At 46.9% G+C, this 20,001-nt stretch overlaps 2 protein-coding genes across 2 annotated transcripts; one reads left to right on the top strand and one right to left on the bottom strand.

Annotated features, from left to right (window-relative positions):
- Nucleotides 1–33: 33 nt before the first annotated feature.
- Nucleotides 34–4,235, top strand: LOC307247089 (uncharacterized protein; the record flags this gene model as incomplete). Its single annotated transcript, XM_080023154.1, has 6 exons — nucleotides 34–138; nucleotides 710–781; nucleotides 919–990; nucleotides 1,224–1,432; nucleotides 3,514–3,577; nucleotides 4,044–4,235. Exons 1-6 carry the CDS (start codon nucleotides 130–132, stop codon nucleotides 4,233–4,235), a joined length of 618 nt encoding a protein of 205 aa, XP_079879280.1. The 5' UTR covers nucleotides 34–129.
- A 1,825-nt stretch (nucleotides 4,236–6,060) lies between these two features.
- Nucleotides 6,061–10,767, bottom strand: LOC307246818 (protein FAM43B). The gene is made up of 3 exons (XM_080022843.1): nucleotides 10,561–10,767; nucleotides 8,307–9,056; nucleotides 6,061–7,971 (listed from the first exon to the last, which is right to left on the bottom strand). The coding sequence occupies exons 1-3, from the start codon at nucleotides 10,574–10,576 to the stop codon at nucleotides 7,886–7,888; spliced, it is 852 nt and encodes a 283-aa protein (XP_079878969.1). The 5' UTR covers nucleotides 10,577–10,767; the 3' UTR covers nucleotides 6,061–7,885.
- Nucleotides 10,768–20,001: the final 9,234 nt, after the last annotated feature.

Genomic DNA, 20,001 nt, shown 5'->3' with positions numbered 1-20,001 from the left:
GAGGCTGGAAACGCCGATCGGGGTCGCGGGGATGAATTCCGTGGGACAAACGGGACGATCAGCCGCCGACGTGGATGCCGCGCCCGCGATGAAGTGAGCGACGGTGCCCGGCGGCAGATTTGCGTCGAAATGAGCGGCGTAAGTACGCGGCGTTCTCCTCGCAATGAAAGGCAATAGCAGACGAAAATGTGATTCGATGGGGAGGAAAAAAAATAGAACCCGAACCAAAATAGAATATTTACACGTTGAAATATCCGCGAATGGGTCTTTTTTATTTCTTTATTATATGCATATAGGTATATGTTATATATTTATTCCCGGTTGGTCTTTATTTTTGGGTGGGGTCATTTTTATGATAGTTTTATTTAAATATTTTTCTTATGGTTTTCATTTGGTTTGTATGTACAATCGTATTGGCCTATTGTTGGGTGGTCCTGGGGGATGTGTTATCATCATGCTTCAAGGGTGCTGGGTGGAGGATGCTGTTGCTAGGATACTAGACGGGTGGGGGTGGCCCTGCCAAGTGTACCCACTCTTAAGATCCTTTTTTTTCTTTACCCCCATTTGAGAAACGCTGCTCTGAGGTGCCGAGGAAATTATGCGATGTCTATTTAGATGGGGGGTTTGTTTTTTTTTGGTCATTGCTTCTGGTATAAATCAATTGTATTTCCTTATATTCAATTACACAATGTGTTTCGCGCGCCAACAGAAGCGAGAAAGGGAACAGAAGAGGAGGCTGCAGCAGTTCTTGAACGACCTGGCCCTGCTGGGATCGTTGCAGGTGGGCCCTTCAACTCGGCAAAACCCCCACCACCTGACGCTGCCTTTCTTCATGCAGACCAAAGAGTGCACACGCAAAATCAATCGCAAACATTGCTTCCGTGTTGTTGTTTGTTTTTTTTCCCCCTCTCTTTGAAGGGCTTTAAGTACTTCCAGCCTTGGCTCAGAGGAAAAGAGGAGCTGCTGCTCACAGTCATCAATGAGGATCTGGTCAGTAGCTTGGAATAGGGAGGAACACACGCCGCTTTGGAACCGGGAGCTCATTTGATTCATTTTGTCTCTGTGTTTTCATCTTTTATTGCAACAATCAAGTTTACGTAGGCCTCCAATGAAACCTTGGCTACCGGACTTGAAATAAGAACTCCATTGTCAACACAAACAAACTAATAAGGACCCTGGTTTCTAATGGGATTAAACTCCCTTTCTCCTCCCTCCTGCGGCAGGGCTGGCGCTCCCCGGGCTTTGCGGTGTCGCGGGCCTCCTCCTACTCGTCCTCCAGCAGCTGCAACAGCAGCGACGTCTCCCCGAGCGGCAGCAGCTCCCTCAGCGTCGTCAGTCAGACCAGTTCTCCCATTCCGGGGGAGAGGCCGCCCCCGCGCGGCCCCCACCATCACCCGCACACCAAGCCCTGTCCCCCGCCACAGGTCTGCGGGTGAGTCATAACGTCCCTATTGTGCATTGTGGTGGTGAGACCAGCTCAAAAGCCGAAAGATATTGCAGCGTAACATCGCATATATAGCATAGTATGACATAGAATTGAATAGTATAAAATTGTATAATATAGTATAGTGTGGTATAGCATAGCATATCATATAGTAGAATGGTATAGTATAGAATAGTATCATATAGGATAGTATGGTATAGTATTATATAGTATAGAATGGTATAGTATAGAATAGTATCATATAGGATAGTATAGTATAGAATGGTATAGTATAATATAGCATAGAATGGTATAATATAGAATTGTACAGTATAGTATAGAAGGGTATAGTATAATATGGAATAGTATAGGACGGTATAGTATAAAATGGTATAGTATTGTATAATATTGTATAGTGTGGTGTTGTATAGAATGGTATAGTATGATATAGAATGGGATAGAATAGCGTAGAAAAGTATAGAATGGTTTAGTATAGTATTGAAAGTTATAGAATGGTATAGCATAGAATAGTATCGTATAATATAATATAGAATGGTATAGTACAGAATTGTATAGTATAGTACAGAATGGTATATTATATTGTAGTATAGTATTGTATAGTATAGAATGGCATAATATAGTACAGTATATAATAGAATGGTATAGTATAGTTAGTTAGAATGGAATAGTATAGAATAGTATATTATAGTATAGAATTGTATAGTATAATATAGTATAGAATGGTATAGTACAGAATTGTATAGTATTGAATTGTATAGTATAGTACAGAATGGTATATTGTATAGAATGGCATAATATAGAATTTTATAGTATAGCGTAGAAGGTTATCGTATAGTATAGTCTAGTATAGTACATTATAGCAAAGAATGGTATACCATTCTATACTCTACTATATGATACTATACTATACTATACTGTATTATAACATTCTATACTATAGTATAGTATAGTTTTGTATAGTATAGTATAGAATGGTATAGTATAGTATTGTATAGTATTGTATGGAATATTATAGTGTAGTATAGTATGGTATAGTATCAAATGGTATACTATAGTATTGTATGGTATAGTATAGAATGTAAAGTATAGTGTAGTATAGTATACTATAGAATGGTATAGTATAGTGTAGTATAGTATAGTATAGTATAGTATAGTATAGTATAGTATAGTATAGTATACAATGCTCTAGTATTGTGTAGAACGGAATGATTGGGTGTGATACGATGCAGTCTAATACAGTTCTTAACATTTGTTTCATGCAGACGTTCATTTTCCTGAATAAATGAAAACAAGCCAATTCTATAAAAGTGACATTGCTTACCTTCAAATAGATATATTTCATAAAAGACCAGGGAATCCTAAAAATTGTTGTGACTTTATGGCATTAAGATATCATAATATTGAATATATTGTGATTCTGATATAGTAATATATAAAATTATATTGTAATGGCCCTGGATGCGTTGGAGTATTGTTAATTGTCAGTTATAACGTGTTTAACTGCGGGCGAGACGGAGTCGAGAGAGAGAGAGAGAGAGAGAGAGACCCTTGGGAGCCCTAGTTCTATCACTTTATAATTAGAGGATATAACTCTAGTTCTATCACTTCATAAATTGGGGATATAACCCTAGTTTTATCACTTGGAAAAGGAGGCATGGAAAAAGCATGGACGAGGTTTAGTCTTTCCTGTCAAATTTCACCCACGGGCCCTTGAGCAAATCACTTACTGTACCGTCTCCATGGTCCGAGTACATTGAATATGTCTCACACTCTTCGGTGACTGTAACCCCGGCGGATCTGAGTAAATGATCAATGGCGTCCCGGTCAAACAGTTTGGTTACGATGGTTGTTATTAGGCTTGCAGTAGGACAACGTGGAGGCGCCTGGAGCTCAGGCATCAGACAAACACACAGAGCGGGAAAACAAACAGGGCGGCAGACCACAGCACCCATGCACGCACGCACTGTGCACATACATCCTGGGTGACTGCTCGCTCTCTCTCTCTCTCTCTCTCTCTCTCTCTCTCTCCTTCCCCCTCTCTCCCTCCCTCTCTCACTCCCTCCGTCTAGGGAGCCCGGTGGTGAGGAACATCTCCTCCCAGCGTCTCCCAGTGACGGAGAGATGGCCGTCCCCGTGAGTTCTTCGACGCCGAACCCAACACTGCAAAATTGAAGTGGCAATCCGTACGATCATTTTGTCGAAAGAAATCCCAGATGTGACACTTCATTTAGCTGGCACTTTGTAGGAAACAGCCCATCGGTGTATCTGCCTTACGCATGTGCCTCTCTATATGCCGTTTCAAATGTTGGCGGCGGGGTTCGCCACGAGCTCAGGTGACCAAGAAAGTCGCTCAAATCACGCCATCAGATGTCGGCAAACTTCCGAGATATGAAAGTGACCCTCTTAGAGGGAGGATGGGAGTAAGTCTGGGAATTCTGATATAATCCACCCGACACGGACGATCTCATGGATTGCCATTTTAGGTTGCCTGGCCGTCTTTGATTTTCATTCCGGAAAAGGGAACAAAACTTTGGGGGTTTTTTTATGAGCGACCCGTTGTCACTGTTTCCAATGTCTGACCTTTCCCCGCTCCACCTAGGAGGTGAACTGCACTTTATTTTTGCTGGCCGGCTACGCCAAATACGGCCGTCCCTACGCCTGGATCCGCTCCAACCACGAGCGCCTGGTCACGATCGGCGGCGTGGACTCCTTGGTGCGGGACACGCCCATGAAGCTCAAGTCCATCACAGACTGGCAGACGCAAGGTATGGAAACAATGTGCGGAATTTGAACCGGAGGCTTGGTGTTTTAATGAGGCCCCGTTGAAAGATTCCGCGGCCGCGCTATTTTTCCGACGGACTCAAATCCGACACAGATGTCTGCGCGAATGGTCGAGTTGGATCGGCTTGATTTCTTTATACACATCAAACAAAGCACAAAAGCTCTGTTCACTCGAGGTAAAAAAAAAATTAAAAAAAAACAACACAAAAAAAAAAAACCGTATTGCTGCCGTGCATCTGCAAATGATTTTTGTTTTTGGTTTTTTCAGGGTTTTTTTTTTTTCCCCACGAGAGCGAGGAAAAACAATCGTGTTATTCTCTCCTGTTCTGGGTTTGTTCCTTTCTGTTAATCCACACCACCCCCCCTCCCCCTCACCACCACCACCACCACCACCACCACCCCACCCCGAAGGAATTCGCGTCTGGGACGTCGTCAGCGAGCTGGTCGGCCTGTGCACCGTCCCCTCTCCCTTCAACCCCTTCGCCCTGGACACGCGCTACGTTCAAAACCTTCCCCTCCCCGAGCGGCTGCTGGTGAGCGGCGCGCTCCTCAACTTCCTGGAAACGTACGTGGTCCACGGGAACCAGGACGAGCTGCACTACGACAAAGGTATTTGCTTTCGAGCTAATTGTGCCGTCACGGAGGGAAAGAACTGGACCTAAAGATACACCTTATAAAATGCAAACATAATGATGGCCAGGAGGAGCCGCTATGGAGCTATTTTCAAATATGTGTATATATTTTCCCCTCTGTGTGTGTGTGTGTGTGTGTGTGTGTGTGTGTGTGTGTGTGTGTGTGTGTGTGTGTGCGTGTGTGCGTGTGTGCGCGTGCGTGCGTGCGATCCAGTCGTATTGATTAAGAGAACAAGATTTGATCAGCACGGTTGTCATTTGGAGAACTATTTCACACACGCATCAGTTGCCATCTCGAGCGCTTTTAAATGAGGGTCATCTTCTCTTCTCTTATCTCCCCAAAAGTGGTGGAGGAGGTGAAGCCTCTGAGGCGTCTGCACGTCAAGTCCCTGCTGGAGTGGCAGAAACTCCAGGCCGGCGCCGCGGGAGTGGACGCCAATCCCACAATGCATCACTCCTCTCCGGTCTAGCTTTGGCGGTCATGTCCGTCGGTGGACTTTTGTTCACTTTGGCACCGCAATATCATTTTGGTAGTGTAAAAATGTATTGTCATCTTTCATAGGGATGTACCAAATCGCTAAACTCTAAATGTTTGCTATAATTTTTAATAATAATAATAATAATCATAATAATAGTAGCACCCTGGGAATGGAGCCACATGACTTGAAGGATTAAAAATCCCAGGACCTCTGTGTAGGTCGTGACCCGTGGCTCTGAAAGCTCCTCACTCACATGCACAGGAATTCTGTTTTTGCTAAATAAAAATAAAACTTAATAAAAAAATAAATTAAAAAAAAAAGTCTTCTGGTTTTGAAATAGATTTTACTGGCATGGAGTCGATCCATCTCATCTACTGTTTATCAGTGTTGCGCAAAGCCAGCAAAAATGTTTTTGTTTGTTTTTTTTAGGGGGGGGTTGTAACCACCGGGTGTCATGACATTTCACTGCATATATGTACGACCGTATGTGTATGTACGTGACAAATAATCTCTTGAACTTGAACTACATAGATAAATAAAAATTTATTTTTATATATATATATATATATATATATATATATATATATATATATATATATATATATATAAATAAATAAATAAAACATGTACACTATTCATAGAATAATTTATACAGATATATCATTAAATAATAAATAGACAAGTAAGAGTTCGGGCCTAATGCATTTAAACACTGGCAAAAAGATCATGTATAAAAAGTTTTATTATTTCATAAAATACACATTTCAATATGTACATTAAAAACATGTAAAACAGTACGTCAACGTTAAAATGTGAACTCAAAACTGGCCCTTCCAAGCGTCTTTGAGACACGCTGGCGGTACGAGATTAAAAAAAAAAAATAAAAAATCGTGAGTACACAGTTAAAAAAAAAAAAAAAAAATCTAAAAGAGGGTCAGATGTCGGTGGGGTGCCCCGAGGGCCTTTCTCCGTCAGCTCCACCTTGGGGCTCTAATCTGTCAGCCAAGAAAAGAGGGGGAATGGAAGGGTTTCTTTAAATCTCCCTTTCGTATCGTTTGTAAACCTAGGACGCCCATTTTCCCCCCCAATGAGATATGAATGCCTGAAACCTTTAACAGCGGACCCCAGGACTTGGGGTGCACCTTTTTTTTGGGGGGGGGGGGGGGGGGGGGTTGACCTTGAAGAGACAACAATGGATGATGGAATGGATGGAAATAAGCAGCAGCTAGCGGTGGGGGGGGGGGGGGGGGGCGCATTCCAAAAGATTCCGGATCTCAAATCCCCCCCCATCACAATGCAGGTGCACGGCCTGACCTTCCAGCCAATGAGACCCCGTCCACCCACCCACCCACCCACCGTGGGAACATTTGGCCTTTGGAGTGACTTTCCACATAAAATGCAAATCATTTATTTACCCCAGTCGGCTCCACGCCCCTTTGCTGGATTGAAGTTTGTGGTGACGTACAAATCTATTTTTTCGTTTTTTTTAAAATAAAGTTTGTAGCGACTGTCAGGGCGACAGGTTGCCAGACCTGCTGCACGAGCCAACGCTAAAGGGTATTGACAGCACACGGTGACGAAGGACAGAACTCCAAATTTTAAGCTCAAACCAACTCCGCAAATTTGAATAATTGTGAATGGGAATACGGGAACCGTGACGGGTTTGTGTGGAAGGAGAAAAATAAATAAAAATGTAATTTAAAAAAGTGATTTTGGAAGTGCTCTGAAAATTAAGGAAACGGTGACCAATCTGGCGTTCTACTCTATTATCATTATAATTATTATTATCATCCGTGCAGTCCAAACTCTTAGCGGTCGTACAGGTGACTTTCGGGGAATAACAGTGATTTTGATATGTGACCTCGTACTGAATGGCGCAGTTTTCTCTCAAAGGCACTTTTGTGACCCATGCCAAAAAAAAACAAAAAAAAAAAAACACGCCTGGTTGCGTTTGGCTGACCTCACTAACACAGCTTTTAGATCCAAAAAAAAAAGTAAAAAAATAAAATAAAACTGAAATGAAGTACTCAAGGGGTGAAAAGTCGTTTGCTAACGCCACAGGGTTAAAATATATATAAATTAACAATAGTAATAAAAAAATAATAATTTTAAAACTGACCCGTCAGAGGAACTGAAACAGTGTTTGCGAACCAGCACCACCGGTCTACAGGGATCAGTTTCTGCAGCCAGCGGTCGTGGTTCTTTGTCGGCATCTCAGTTCATTTTGCCAGTTATTGGTCTCTCTGAGACTCGACAAATCACTCCAACCGCGGAGGCGACGTGGCCCCTTCTTCGTCGTTTGGCAAGAGGTTGCCAAACCACGCTCACCTTGCATCCAAACACATCCCATCCCGCGGCCGTAAAATGTCCCTGTTTTTACGTCGTCCGTCCCAGCTTCAGCCTTTTTGTAAAATCCTTCCCCCGCAGGGTGTGTGTGTGTGTGTGTGTGTGTGTGCGTGCGTGCGTGCGTGCGTGTTCATGGGAGTTCCTCATCAGGCGACCGCGGCCCCGTGGATTTTAAGAAACAGTTTTTCCGGGGAGGGGACTCCTCAATTCCAGGCGTCGGAGGTGGATCCTCTCCGGGTGATCGCCCTCAACGGGCTGCGAGACACCGAGCCCCTCTTCTTCCAGTGAGCTGAGGAGAGAACCAAATGGAAAAAAAAAAAAAAAAAAGTCAGACAGCTCAACTGGACCGGTTTTAAACAAATCACTCAGTAAAGTAAAAGTGCAAAGATGAGTCATTGGTGGCTTTGGAATGCTAATTTGGCAAACAACGGAGAGAGAGATCACACCCAGGGAGCCTAAGGGAGGCACCTCGCGCCGCTGATGGTTAGTAAGTGGTTTCTATTGCTCTTATGAGAGAGAGCGGGTCCCAAACCCCACGAAAGCTTTAAAAACCAACTTCTTTCAAACCTGGAGAGGGGCTTTAGAACCTGAAACCCCCCCCATCCACCCATCCACGTGTCTCACCTTTGCCCAGACTGGCCGGTAGGGTGTAGCTCTTTGGGGTGCTGGGCGTCCGGGGCGTTTCCTCTCCCCCGTTCCCGCTCCCCTTGGCCTCCCCCGGGGCCAGCCTGGCCGAGCCCTCCTGCTGCCAGTCACTCAGCGCCCGCTGGAAGGAGTGCGCCAGGCAGGCGGTCATGTCCCGCGCCCTCTCCGCCCGGCTGCACCAGAACACGCGGCACTGCAGCTGCTGGCCCTGGTGCTTGCAGATGTACAGGAAGATGTTGGGCCGGCTGGCGTCGGCGGCGCAGTAGGCGATGTCCTGCAGGTAGGTCTTTGTGAGCTGCCGGCCCGTGCTGAGCTCCTTCACCTCCACGTAGCGGGGGCGGACCACCAGGGCGTGGTCTTTGCCGAGCTTCTTGCCGGTGGCGGCGCCCTCCAGCAGGCGGGTGATGGCGTCCTGGGCCTGCTCCCGGTCCAGGGAGAAGATCTTCTCCGTGCCCAGGTAGTGGACCTTGAAGAGCGGGTCGCCGTGGGACAGCGACTCGGTGCGGTCGCGGCGGAAGCGGCGGCGCAGCGCGGCGGGCGAGTTCTTCAGGGTCTGCATGAGGTGGAAGGTGCTGAGGGACATGGCGCGCTGCAGCCCGCACGCGGGGACTCGGCGCTTGGTGGGGGTGGCAGCGGAGCCAAGAGTGGTAGGTCTGTCCACCTCAGGCTGGCGCCCGCACATGGGCCTTTCTTCTGAAAAGTGGGCGTAGTAGCATCCACTGCTCTGATCTGAAACATGAAACCATTAAGACGCATAATTAGCACACCATTATCCATAAAGTCGATAAAAAAAAATAAATAAATCACACGAATAACCCACGTAGCTCCCGAGCGCGGAAAAGAGAACAAAAGACCGACGAAAGCCGACCAGGGTCCGTGACAGAAGCGATGCGTTCACCGAGAACATTCATTGACAGAGAGCGCTCCTTAAGGATCCACAGCTCTGCCTGACTGTTGATCCCTGTCTCGAGAGGGAACAAAGCACCTGGAGGAATGCGCGCACACACACACACACACACACACACACACACACACACACACACACACACACACACACACACACACACACACACACACACACACACACACACACACACACACACACACACACACACACACACACCATTGTCCCCCGACCCCTCAGAACACCCCAGCGCACCCCCCGCTGCGCACGGCCATTGTTTTGCACTTTTTATTTTTACCCCTCCTCCTTTCTCTTCCCTTTCTCGGCCATTCTTTTCAACATCCTACGGCCTCAGAAGTGACTCGGAGGAGAGTCTACCGCCGACTGTTCCGCGGCGTGGGGCCATTGTTAGTCGAGCCCCCTGGACAGGAAACATCTTTTCGTCGCCGTCCGCCGCCACCCACACCACCACCGCCGCAGCAGCAGCAGCACAAAATATTTTGACCAAAAACAATGGCAATGCTTTGGCGAGCAAGTTCTTCAACGAAGGGAGAGGCGGCCTGACCTGGAGTGTGTGGAATACAGGAGGATGCGTGCGCAGGTCCGAGCCATTTACATTCAAACTCACTCATACGCAGAAACCCAAAAGGCAACAACACACACACACACACACACACACACACACACACACACACACACACACAGGTGGTTCAGAACATCCACCTGCGGTGCATCTGCAGGCCGCACGCCATGTAAACACATCTCAGGGATCAAACGCCGAGCTTCCTGCTTGAACCCCACTGTGTACGTCTAACCCCCAACATTTTTAATTCAGACGTCATAGTGTTAAAAATACACAGCATTTGAGAGAAATGCGCAATGTCTACAGGAAGGACACACAAAAAAAAAAAAAAAAAATGGTTTTAGACCTTTTTCCAAAATTGAGAATGAAAAACAGCCATCATGCAAATTGTGTGTAAGTGGTAAATCCCTAAAAACCGTCTGCAGGTTCCAGAATTCCATTAGAAAGTGCAACTTTTGGCCTCATCTTCCCTCTAGAACGCTCACTTTCTTTTCTCCAAAGTTGTCCTTCTTCTGATCAATTAGAATCAACATCACTGTGGCGGACCCCGCCACCGACGACGGAAACATATTGAGGAGCACATACACCATGTCAACACACTGAATGGCATGTTTCTTGTAAAGTGCAAGCTAAATAAACTTGGGGTACAGCAATTATGGGATTTTTTTTTTTTGATTTTTTTTTCTTACGGATTACTACTTTAAATTTAGTCCCAATGCAGCGTGTTAAAACGGAGCTCGTCTTACCTGGCCACAGTTTCATGCAAACGACGCGTGGTTGTTGTCGTTTTTTTTTTTGTTGTTGTTGGTTTTTTTTTTGGGGGGGTGGGTGGTGGCTGCAAACGAAACGCAGAGCCCGGCGTCCCGGTCTCCAAACAGGTGGAAGGTGGAAACCCGCAACGCTGATCGGCCGATCAATAACCCATCGACGGTCGACGAAGCAGCCGGTGTGCGGCGGACCTCGCCTATCCACGGCTACGAGTTAGAAAACAGCGGGGGGGGGGGGGGAAACCCAAAAGAAAGAAAGAAAGAAACGTCGCGATCGCGCCCGGGAACAGGTGGCGGAGTGGGCAGGAGACGGGGCGAGACGCGCGGACTGAACTTGAAATGAGTCGAAGCGGCCGGAGCGGCGCTTTTCAGCAGCGGGGGCGCGCAGTCGGCTCTCTCGTGGACGCGCATCTGCGTCTGAAGACGCGAGGGGGGGGGGCGGTTCCAATTTGACGTTTTTATTTATATATTTTTTTTTTTACCTTCATTTATTCATTCATATTTATTAAGTCGTATCATATCATTTATTATACATGTTTGCAATGTTTACGTTTTTTCGATTTGAGGCTAGTCCTTTTTTTTGTGTTTTAATTATAGGTTATGGTCCCATCGTTGGTCAAAAACGATAAATGAATGAATGTATTTATTATTTGTTTTCAGGGCGCACTGCTCTGTTGTTATTATAGATTATTTAATTGATAGAGAGAGAGAAATAGAGAGACAGTGTTGAGAAGTAAGCACAGTCATACCCATTGAGAGATGAGGGGAAAAACAGGAACAATAGGAGGCGGATTTACAGAAGTGATTAATCCTAAACATTTATGATGTCATGTCAAACGCCATTTTTTTTTTTTTTTGTTTTGTTTTACTTCCCAAAATTCTGAAATAATAACTGGTCGTTTCAAAAGCTGTTTATTGGAGACATTTCAAAAACATTTATTTGATTTCCTTGTACATGTCCTTCTTGGCACTAGAAAGTGGAACGTGCTCGTGTCATTGTAATATATGTATTTTTTCTGATCATCCATTATTTCTACAAATTAAAAAAAAAAATATATATATATATATATATATATATATGAATGTTAAACTTTTTTTTATTTTTTTTATTTTTTTACATCAAATCAAGATGCGGGTCTGCTGCACCCCACCAAACAAACATGTGAAAGCCACAGTGTCATTGACGACACATTGCATCACACAAACCACCCTCCCTCAGATCTTTTTCATGTATTTATTTGGGGGCATGTTGAACAGTGGCAGAGGAAAACCCTAAACGCTTCCATGTGTGGGCGTCTGTGTCTGTCTGCGTGTGTGTGTGTGTGTGCGTGTGCGTGTGTGTGTGTGCCTGGGTGTGTCTTTCATGGGAAAACAGTGGGACCACTGTTTCATTTGGGCTGGTCCCAACAACAGTTAAAGTTAAACACGTCACACCCGCCCCAGAGCCTAAAAGGGGCACACTGAAACTATTCTTGGGCACCAGTGACATAATGGACAAACCTCGGCGCAAACCCACCCAACCCGCTCCGTTGAAATATTTGGGGGGGATTTTAGGACCGTCTAAAGCCCATGGGTGTAGAGGATGAGGTGTCTGGGATGAATGTACACAGGCTGCATTTGAGGACACCTGAGTGCAGACAGGCTCTGCGGATATTTCTGTGTCGATGTATGGTATAAGTGGTAGAGTCAAACATATGGTCCGGGCAATAGACTTGTGCAGATTAACGATTAAATCGTCTATCGGCAGCAGACTCCATCGATGGGGATTGACATTGATGACAAAATGTTTATCCCACCCTAATAAAATCGCATGTTGGCGATCGCCACCCGCGAGCGATCGGCGAATGGAGTTTTGCACGATCGCCCAGTCCTACTGGGCAAAAATGCTATTTATCAAAAAGAAGCATCCTCCAACGCAGTGTGGGTCGAAGAAAAGAGGAGATTTAGAGGTAAATCCTAGATCTCACGCACGACCAACCCCGAAGCTTATTTGAGAGATTTGGGATCCATTAACTCCGCCAACCTGACTGAGGTAGAGGGATATTCTCAAACCCTTGCATTTCAATGGTGACGACTTCCGTGATGGTCTCCGATGTCTTCAACACGACCCAGAGAGCTTTGCAGTTAGAGCCGATCGATATAAACGGCGGAAGCCGCCATGAGTGAAAAGTGCCGGCGACCTCTCTGAAAACACTTACGGTGGCGCGCGGGGAGCTTTAGATGAAGCTGTTTTAAATGGTTTTCTTTTTTTAAACCATGAAACAGCCCACAATCGGCGATGAGCTCATCTCCGCCGCCATCGGACACAAAAAAGGGAACGGTGGCACGATCTGCCGGGCTATAAAAAGACAGCCATTACCCTCAAGTTTCACACGCACCTTGTGTAAAAGGAGTCATCGGTAACAGCGTGATATACTGTATGCTGCATCAACACCAGGCCCAAAACCTTGATAAGAGGAGTTGGTTTTTTTTACGATAACAAGTTTACAGAAAGGGAACTGAGAGGAGAGGAAAGAGGAGTTCAGGAAAAAAGGCTTGACCGTACGACGGCCATGAGACCAGGGCAAAAGTATGAGATCTAAATCTGACATGCCAAAGGCTCGGCAGATCGCTGTCTGCCGGTGTCATGGCACACTTGTGGACGCGACTCTGTTGTTGACATTTTTTTATTGCGTTGTTTTTTTTTGTGCTGAATGGAAAAGTACTTCTTAGACAGAGAACAACTGTCCAATAAGAGGAGTTTATGCCAAAAAAAAAAAACGTGCATCGTGGCATACAAGGGCTTATCACAATGTACAGTATATCATTTAGTGTGTATCCTACACATCTTACTACACATTATCTTATATATTACATTTCATTTTAGCAGACGCTTTTATCCAAAGCCACTTACAATTGTTCAAACACCGACGGACGCAGCCATCAGGAGCAATTAGGGGTCAAGTGTCTTGCTCAAGGACACTACAGCATGCTAGCAGGAGGAGCCTGGGATCCAACCAGCAACCTTTAGATTACTAGACCACCAGCCCTACCTCCTGAGCTACCATCCCCCATATATACTGTATATATGTATGTATTATTCATCGTAATTGATCAAACTGTTACATTTGGAGCCAATCGTGTCAACCGATCAAAAGAATATAAAATATATATATAATATATAAAAAATAAAATATATAAAATTCTGATCTCCCCCAAATGAGACGATTGATAACGCCTGAGTTGACGGAATCCAACTGGAATCGTAAAAAAAAAATCGCAGATCGCATTTGCGCTTTAAACAAAAATGCCGATCCGGCTTATCATCTGCGCAAACAAATCAGATGACAAACCCGGTCTATTTTAAGCCACGCACCAACCAGGTCAACAACACAGAACGCGGAACGGTATGTTCAGGAGGAGGAACAACAACAAGCCAAAAAAACGGGGAAGCTCGGACGAGGCTTTGCGAGCCGCCCGGAGACGGAGGGAAGAGCCGCTCCGCCGCCGATCTTGGCCAGGGCGCAGGTATGACAAGCATGCACGGCAACCAGTCGGTTGCGTCCCGCTCCGGTTCGACGACGACAGCGGCCGCGTCAACAAAAACAAAAGCGTCCCCCCCCCCATCCCCCTTCGCTGATCATTGTCTGCAACTGTTACATCAACTTGCGAGCATGAAAACAAAAAAAAAAAAAATAATTTGACGACCTCTGACCCCAATGCGGGGAAAAAGGCAGCTCCACTAAAGTAAGTGAGTACAAAAATAAGTAAAGGATAAGTTCATTGAATGTACATGTATACAATAGGTGTGGTTCTCCCGTTTCTGGTGAAGTCGCAGAATAATATCAAACAGCGGCTTCGCAGAGTGGTTAGATCTATGCAATAAAGATCTGATCGTCCCACCCGCGTTTTTACACGCGTTACACGCCCGACGCCCTCTCTCTCTCGGGCTTTGAAGCCTGGTTACTGTACCAGACGGTTTCCTCAGGATGCTCCCGAACCTGCTGCACGTGCGCGGGCTCGGTCGGCGTGTTTGGGGTTGAGGTGCACTTATCTTCCGCACGTGCGTCTCAGGTGCGGCGTCGCTCCGGGATATTTTCCGCGTGAGAATCAGGAGGATTTTCCTCTGTTGACTGTTCTAACTTTGGGACGTGCAGGAAAGTAGGCTTTTTTTTTTTTTCTTTTTTTTTTCGGAATGATATACGACCTGCTGATTGTAAACGCTGGGGGTTGTTGGCTGGGTAAACCCGAGGGAGGAAGTTGCAGGATTGATAAATAGCCTCGTGTTGTCGTTTTAAAGTGTATCATCAGTGACTACCAGCCCTATTTTACAAGTTGCATTACATCGTTTTTTTTTTTAACTAAAGAGCCAAATATTTCAGTTCTGATATATATTTTTTTTATATATATATAGAAGAGAAGCCTCACGACCAAAGGGATTAGTAAATACTGTACATACAACCAAAAAGATAATGTTTGTTTGTAATGGCTACTGGTCTATATGCAGGTCAACGTTGTCTGTAAACAGAGTTGACCTCTGTTTGGCCTTGTCTTTAAATGTCATAGGTTATTCATTCTTGGCTAAGTGTATATATACGTATATATTACATTTGCATTGTCCCTGTACTGGAAAGTGCCTTGGTGCGAAATAATACTGCTGCACGGATGTTTATACAGTATATTACAGGAATCCGGAATTAGAAACAGTTTCTACGGTAACAAGACGCTCCGTGAATACAAAAACGAAGGAAAAGATCCGATGGAGCCCTGAAAGCCCGAAAAGGGACTCTGACAATACGGAAGTAGTTCATACGTTTGGGAGCTGAAGTCGAACAAAGGGTGGCCGCATCCAGTGACCCGAGGAGCTGAAAACATGCCAAGTTATCCTGTTTCGCTTTAACTCCTGACAATGATTCAGAGCTCTTTTCCCGCAAATCTCACAGAAAACATTAACCGAACGCGGGAAGGGGCGCTACAGTATACCGACGACCACGCCAAGAGCGAGGGACGATAAGACATCCGCTTCTCTTTTTCCGGCAAGCGGAGTTTATTATCTCACCTTCCCAACAGCGGGCTCTATTTTATTGTTATATTTTCGAGTGTCTGGTGTGGCGCGGGCCAGCCGACCCGTCCAGCGTCATCCCTCTGACTCACGGGGACAGCGTCAAAAAAAAACAACAATAGGTCTATCAGCTGGACGGACGGGGCTACACCCCCCAGATGTGCAGATGCAAATGCCCTTATATGGCGTGCCGAATGGACTTCCAGTGACCACGTGGAGGAGAGCGAGTCACAGGGTCCGCACTTTTCTCGCCCTCTGCTATCTTTGCACAGGGGCTTACCTCAGCCTACTGATGAGCTAATTTCCTCTTTTTTTTCTGGTAGCCAGACAGATAGAACCGGGGCTTGGGTTTAAGGTCAAGAAGAAAGTCATGCACAGGCGGGAGGGGCAGCTCCGTCTGGGGGAATTCCTGCATTTGGATTTTTTTTGTCTCTGCGTCCACGCAATGCCACGATATTCTGGTGAAATCCTTCAGATATTACAACGCCCTCTTGTTTTTTGTGTCATTGACTCATTTTGAGGAATTGGACAAATGAACCACTACACTCCCATGACTTGGGCATGATGCAGTACGTGGGTCTGTTATGGCCCGTTTTGGTTTCGAAAGCCAAATTGTCCAAAAGGGGGGGGGGGGGGGGTTGTATTTGTACGTGTTTGAAGTTGTACAGCGGTGTTTTTTTAATGTCCCCTTATGTTTTGACTGCTATCAACCCCCTTCCCTCGTCCCTGCCGAGCTGTGTCGGGCGATATAAGAAATTGATTGATGTGCTGATGACTGCGCTGTGGGGGAAACGCAGCGTACTCGCTAGTCCTGGAGACCCAATCAAAGATCAGACTAAACAGGAAGGGGAGGCGGCTTCCTGCCCCGGCCCTGAGGGGCTCCCAAATTACATGGGGCCACGCCGAATCCCAACACCAACACAACAATGGCCGTCAACGGAGAATAGGAACTCACGAGGAAATGCATTGAGGGCAAACAAAGATGAAAAACAAAACAAGGATTCAAACTAAAAAGCCCGAGGTTCGACGGCGGTTTCGACGAGAGGAAGCGCTCGAAAACATATTAGGACGACCGCCAAGCGATACCAAAACTAAAAACACATGTAGAATTATTATACCGTATTACCGCAGAAACATCAACAGTACAGCGAGATGGTTTGTACGGATGCAGCCGCCTGGAATGGCCGGCTGGTCCTTGACAGCCTAGTGACAGGTCGGTGCTTATCTGAATGGAATCAATGGAAATATCTGGCCGGCAGTCGGCTGGTGGGAGGGGGACGACATGTAGCCTGGATCACAGACAAAGATGTGTTTTTCTCACATTTGCATGGTGACTGGCGGCTCAATCACATCCTCTAAAAGGGAATTTCATGACAAATGAGGAACTGGAGCCTTGCACAATACTTGTGATGTTTTGAATCCCACGGCAATCTTTTTTTTTTTCTGAGACATGTCGTACGACCGGTGGACATCTCATCGCGGACTTAAAAAAACCCTGACGTCAAACCAGAGCTGCGCAAGCTTATTGATAAATCCATTCTCCTCCTTGTGCCTCCTTGCCCACGCAGCCCGGTCCACAGGTTTATGACTAACACGGCACTTCACCATCAACATGTTCTCTTAGTCATGATTCATTTGCGAACACTGTCCTTCGTTAGCGCTCCGAGTCGCCCGTGGGCCTTGGAGCGCGTCTATAAAAACCGCCGGGGGTCTCCGGCACGCGTCATCGTCGGGGGGGTGGGGGCGTAGAGGCTTATGAAAAACGGTGGCTGACGTCGGTTCTCGCCTGTGTCGGCACAAAAGGAGCCGCTACACTACGTCCAAAGCCACATCACCTCGCCGGCGGCACGCAGGCGCTATTAATAGCCACACGCTCCTGCTTTCTTCTCGGGGAAAGCTGAAAAGACTCCGAAGGCCGGTCTCTGGAAAAAAAAAAAATAATAATCCCCCTGCCCTGTTCATTTCCTCCCCGCCCTTCTCTCTGTGGAACGGCCGGGGCCGTGACAAACTCACACACAGTTTTTAGGGTCGATAAATAGAATTTTCGGAAAAATAAATGTTGCCAGACGCGCCGAACGAGACGAGGCAGTGGAGTAAGCGCGGTGTCAGATACATAATGTTCTCGAGTGCCGTCGACTCATCTGATAACGTTTCACTTCCGCCCTCGCGGAGATGCGGCTCGACCCGGTGGAGGTTTTACCGCAGTCAAGCCGGAATGATAATTAATAGGCAGATAATTAAGGCAGTTGGTAGACGGTGTTTTGGCGGAGCGGTTCAGGGGATTAAATGCACAGGTGCCGCTGACAGACTGACGGCGTGGAAGACCGGTGATACCGTTTTCACATGGAGACGCCCGGGAGGAGGCGCTATGAGAAACATGAGAAGACGAGAGCGAGACAAACAGGGGAGATGCAGTGATTTTTATCTCAGCTTCCCGACAGCGGGCCTTTTGTATTATGGTTGTATCCACTGGTATCTGGAGCGGCGCAGCCGGCCTGTTCCCGGTGGAGGCATTTTGAAGTGGCCGTCGGACTGAGGGCGGATACCTGAGGAGGCACTGGGCGTCGGGAAATGTCTTCCGGAACAGGGATGCAATGGCGACACATCCAAAACACGGTCCAGCGCGAGGCAGGCGTGACAGTTGGGACGACTGCGTTGCTCCACCACAGGCGAAGGGTTATGCCTCTCTGAAGGTGTGTTCTGGCTCAGGGCCAGGGAATGAGGAATGCAGGCGGAGGCGAAACAGCGCCAGCTGGTGTGTATATTAACAAGTCCTTTAAATGAAGGTGGCTCGTGGGCCGAAAAGGAAACTCAGGGCTCGCAGTCCAATATATACAAATAGTCCAGGTGGATCCATGGATCCCTGCTTCCGTCAGGCCGACTCGCCTGAGCGGCGATTCCTCCTGCGTGGACACACACACACACACACAATTATAACTTCCTGTTTTGGGGATCAGCCTAATCAGTGGAGTCCCTCCGCTGATCAGGCTGAGCGTTCCCGGGATGGGAGACTGCACCGCCCGTCTGCACACGGCGGCTTGGCCCCGCCCGCTTGGCGCACCACAGCCTTGTATAGTCGACTGACGCCGACGACTCTTTGGTGTCCTGCGGTCCAGTCCTCCAGTGCGGCGCTGCGGTCCGCGTACCTCGATTTCGACAAAGTAGAACCCTGGATGAATGAAAAACATGAGACATGAAAAACAACGGGGGACGGCTGGGAAGACAGGCGTCGCCGCACACGGGAGACGCGCCGATGACATCTGCAGGGCGCTCGGAGCAACGCACCGTGTCAGGGACCCGGAGGAGAGAGACAGAGAGAGAGAGAGGGACTGGGAGACGGGTCGGCGATCACAAATGTTGTTATTCCTTCTGGGCGGCCGTCATCTGGCTCTGCTAACATTTGTCCCAGTAGAACAAATAGTTATGTGTGTGTAGTGCGTGGTATAGAACCCATTTACAATTGTATGTTAAAGGGTGAGTCGTGGTGCTTATCTTTCATCACAAGCTTAAAGACCGACAAACAAAAAAAAAACAAAAAAACTAAATCCAATTTCGTGAATGGCGCTCACAGCTATTGTATAATAACTTCTTTGTATGCAGGATTACTCATTATATCCGACAGACAGAAAAGACGATTGATGAGTTGATTCCGCCTGCAAGACTAATTTCAGCAGAAATAAAACATTGGTAATATTTCCAACCCGGGACAGTGATTCATAAGTCCATATTCACATATGAATCTTTTTCATCTCGCACACGTAGGCCTTCGATAGGGCATGGGAAGCTTGACGGTCGCTATGGGTTGCTAGGGACTCGGGCCGCCATTGTTGGAGGATCACCGCCCTTCAATTTCACAGAGCAATAGCTCAAAAGAAATATGAGAAATAGGAAATTGTGCGAAAACGGAGGAAGGAAGGGGAGAAAGAGAAGGGTCGGGGGCCCTCGCCCAAGATGGCGGCAAGATTTTCCGTGCCCGTTTTTTCCAGACCTCCAAGCCATCCTGTAACTTCAAAAATAAAGAAAAACACCCGACGACATTCACAGTCAAGGCGAGTGGTCCCCCAAATGTGAAGCCCGCTTCAAATTCCCTTCTAATCGCTGAGATGGAGTGCTACTTTGCTCTTCGTTTTCTGCGCGGCTAAACATACATGAAGTGTAAAATACGATATTTGTTGAACAAAATAATGTCGCGGATTGCCACTTTAAACGAGGCGCTCCAGCCCTTGAGGAGAGCGTGGCGGCCGGCGGTGGGGGCCTGCGGATGGACCCCACAGCGGCCGGCGCCGGTTCGATTCGGAGGCTCAGAGAAGGGCGTCCAAGCCGCGCGGCACACCCACCGAGCGACGCGTCGTCGTCATTCCGAGGCGGACGCTCGTCGA

The sequence above is a fragment of the Zeus faber genome, assembly GCF_960531495.2.
Source record: "Zeus faber genome assembly, chromosome: 22".
NCBI classification, from domain to species: domain Eukaryota; kingdom Metazoa; phylum Chordata; class Actinopteri; order Zeiformes; family Zeidae; genus Zeus; species Zeus faber.
The sequence above is the reverse complement of the archived record's forward strand: the minus strand, read 5'-3'. Positions and strand labels throughout refer to the sequence as shown.

Excerpts from the sequence above, each read along its gene's own strand:
- LOC307246818 (XM_080022843.1), bottom strand. Across the intron at positions 7,972-8,306 it reads ACCGGCCAGTCTGGGCAAAG|CTCACTGGAAGAAGAGGGGC; the intron begins GTGAGACACGTG and ends TTCTCTCCTCAG.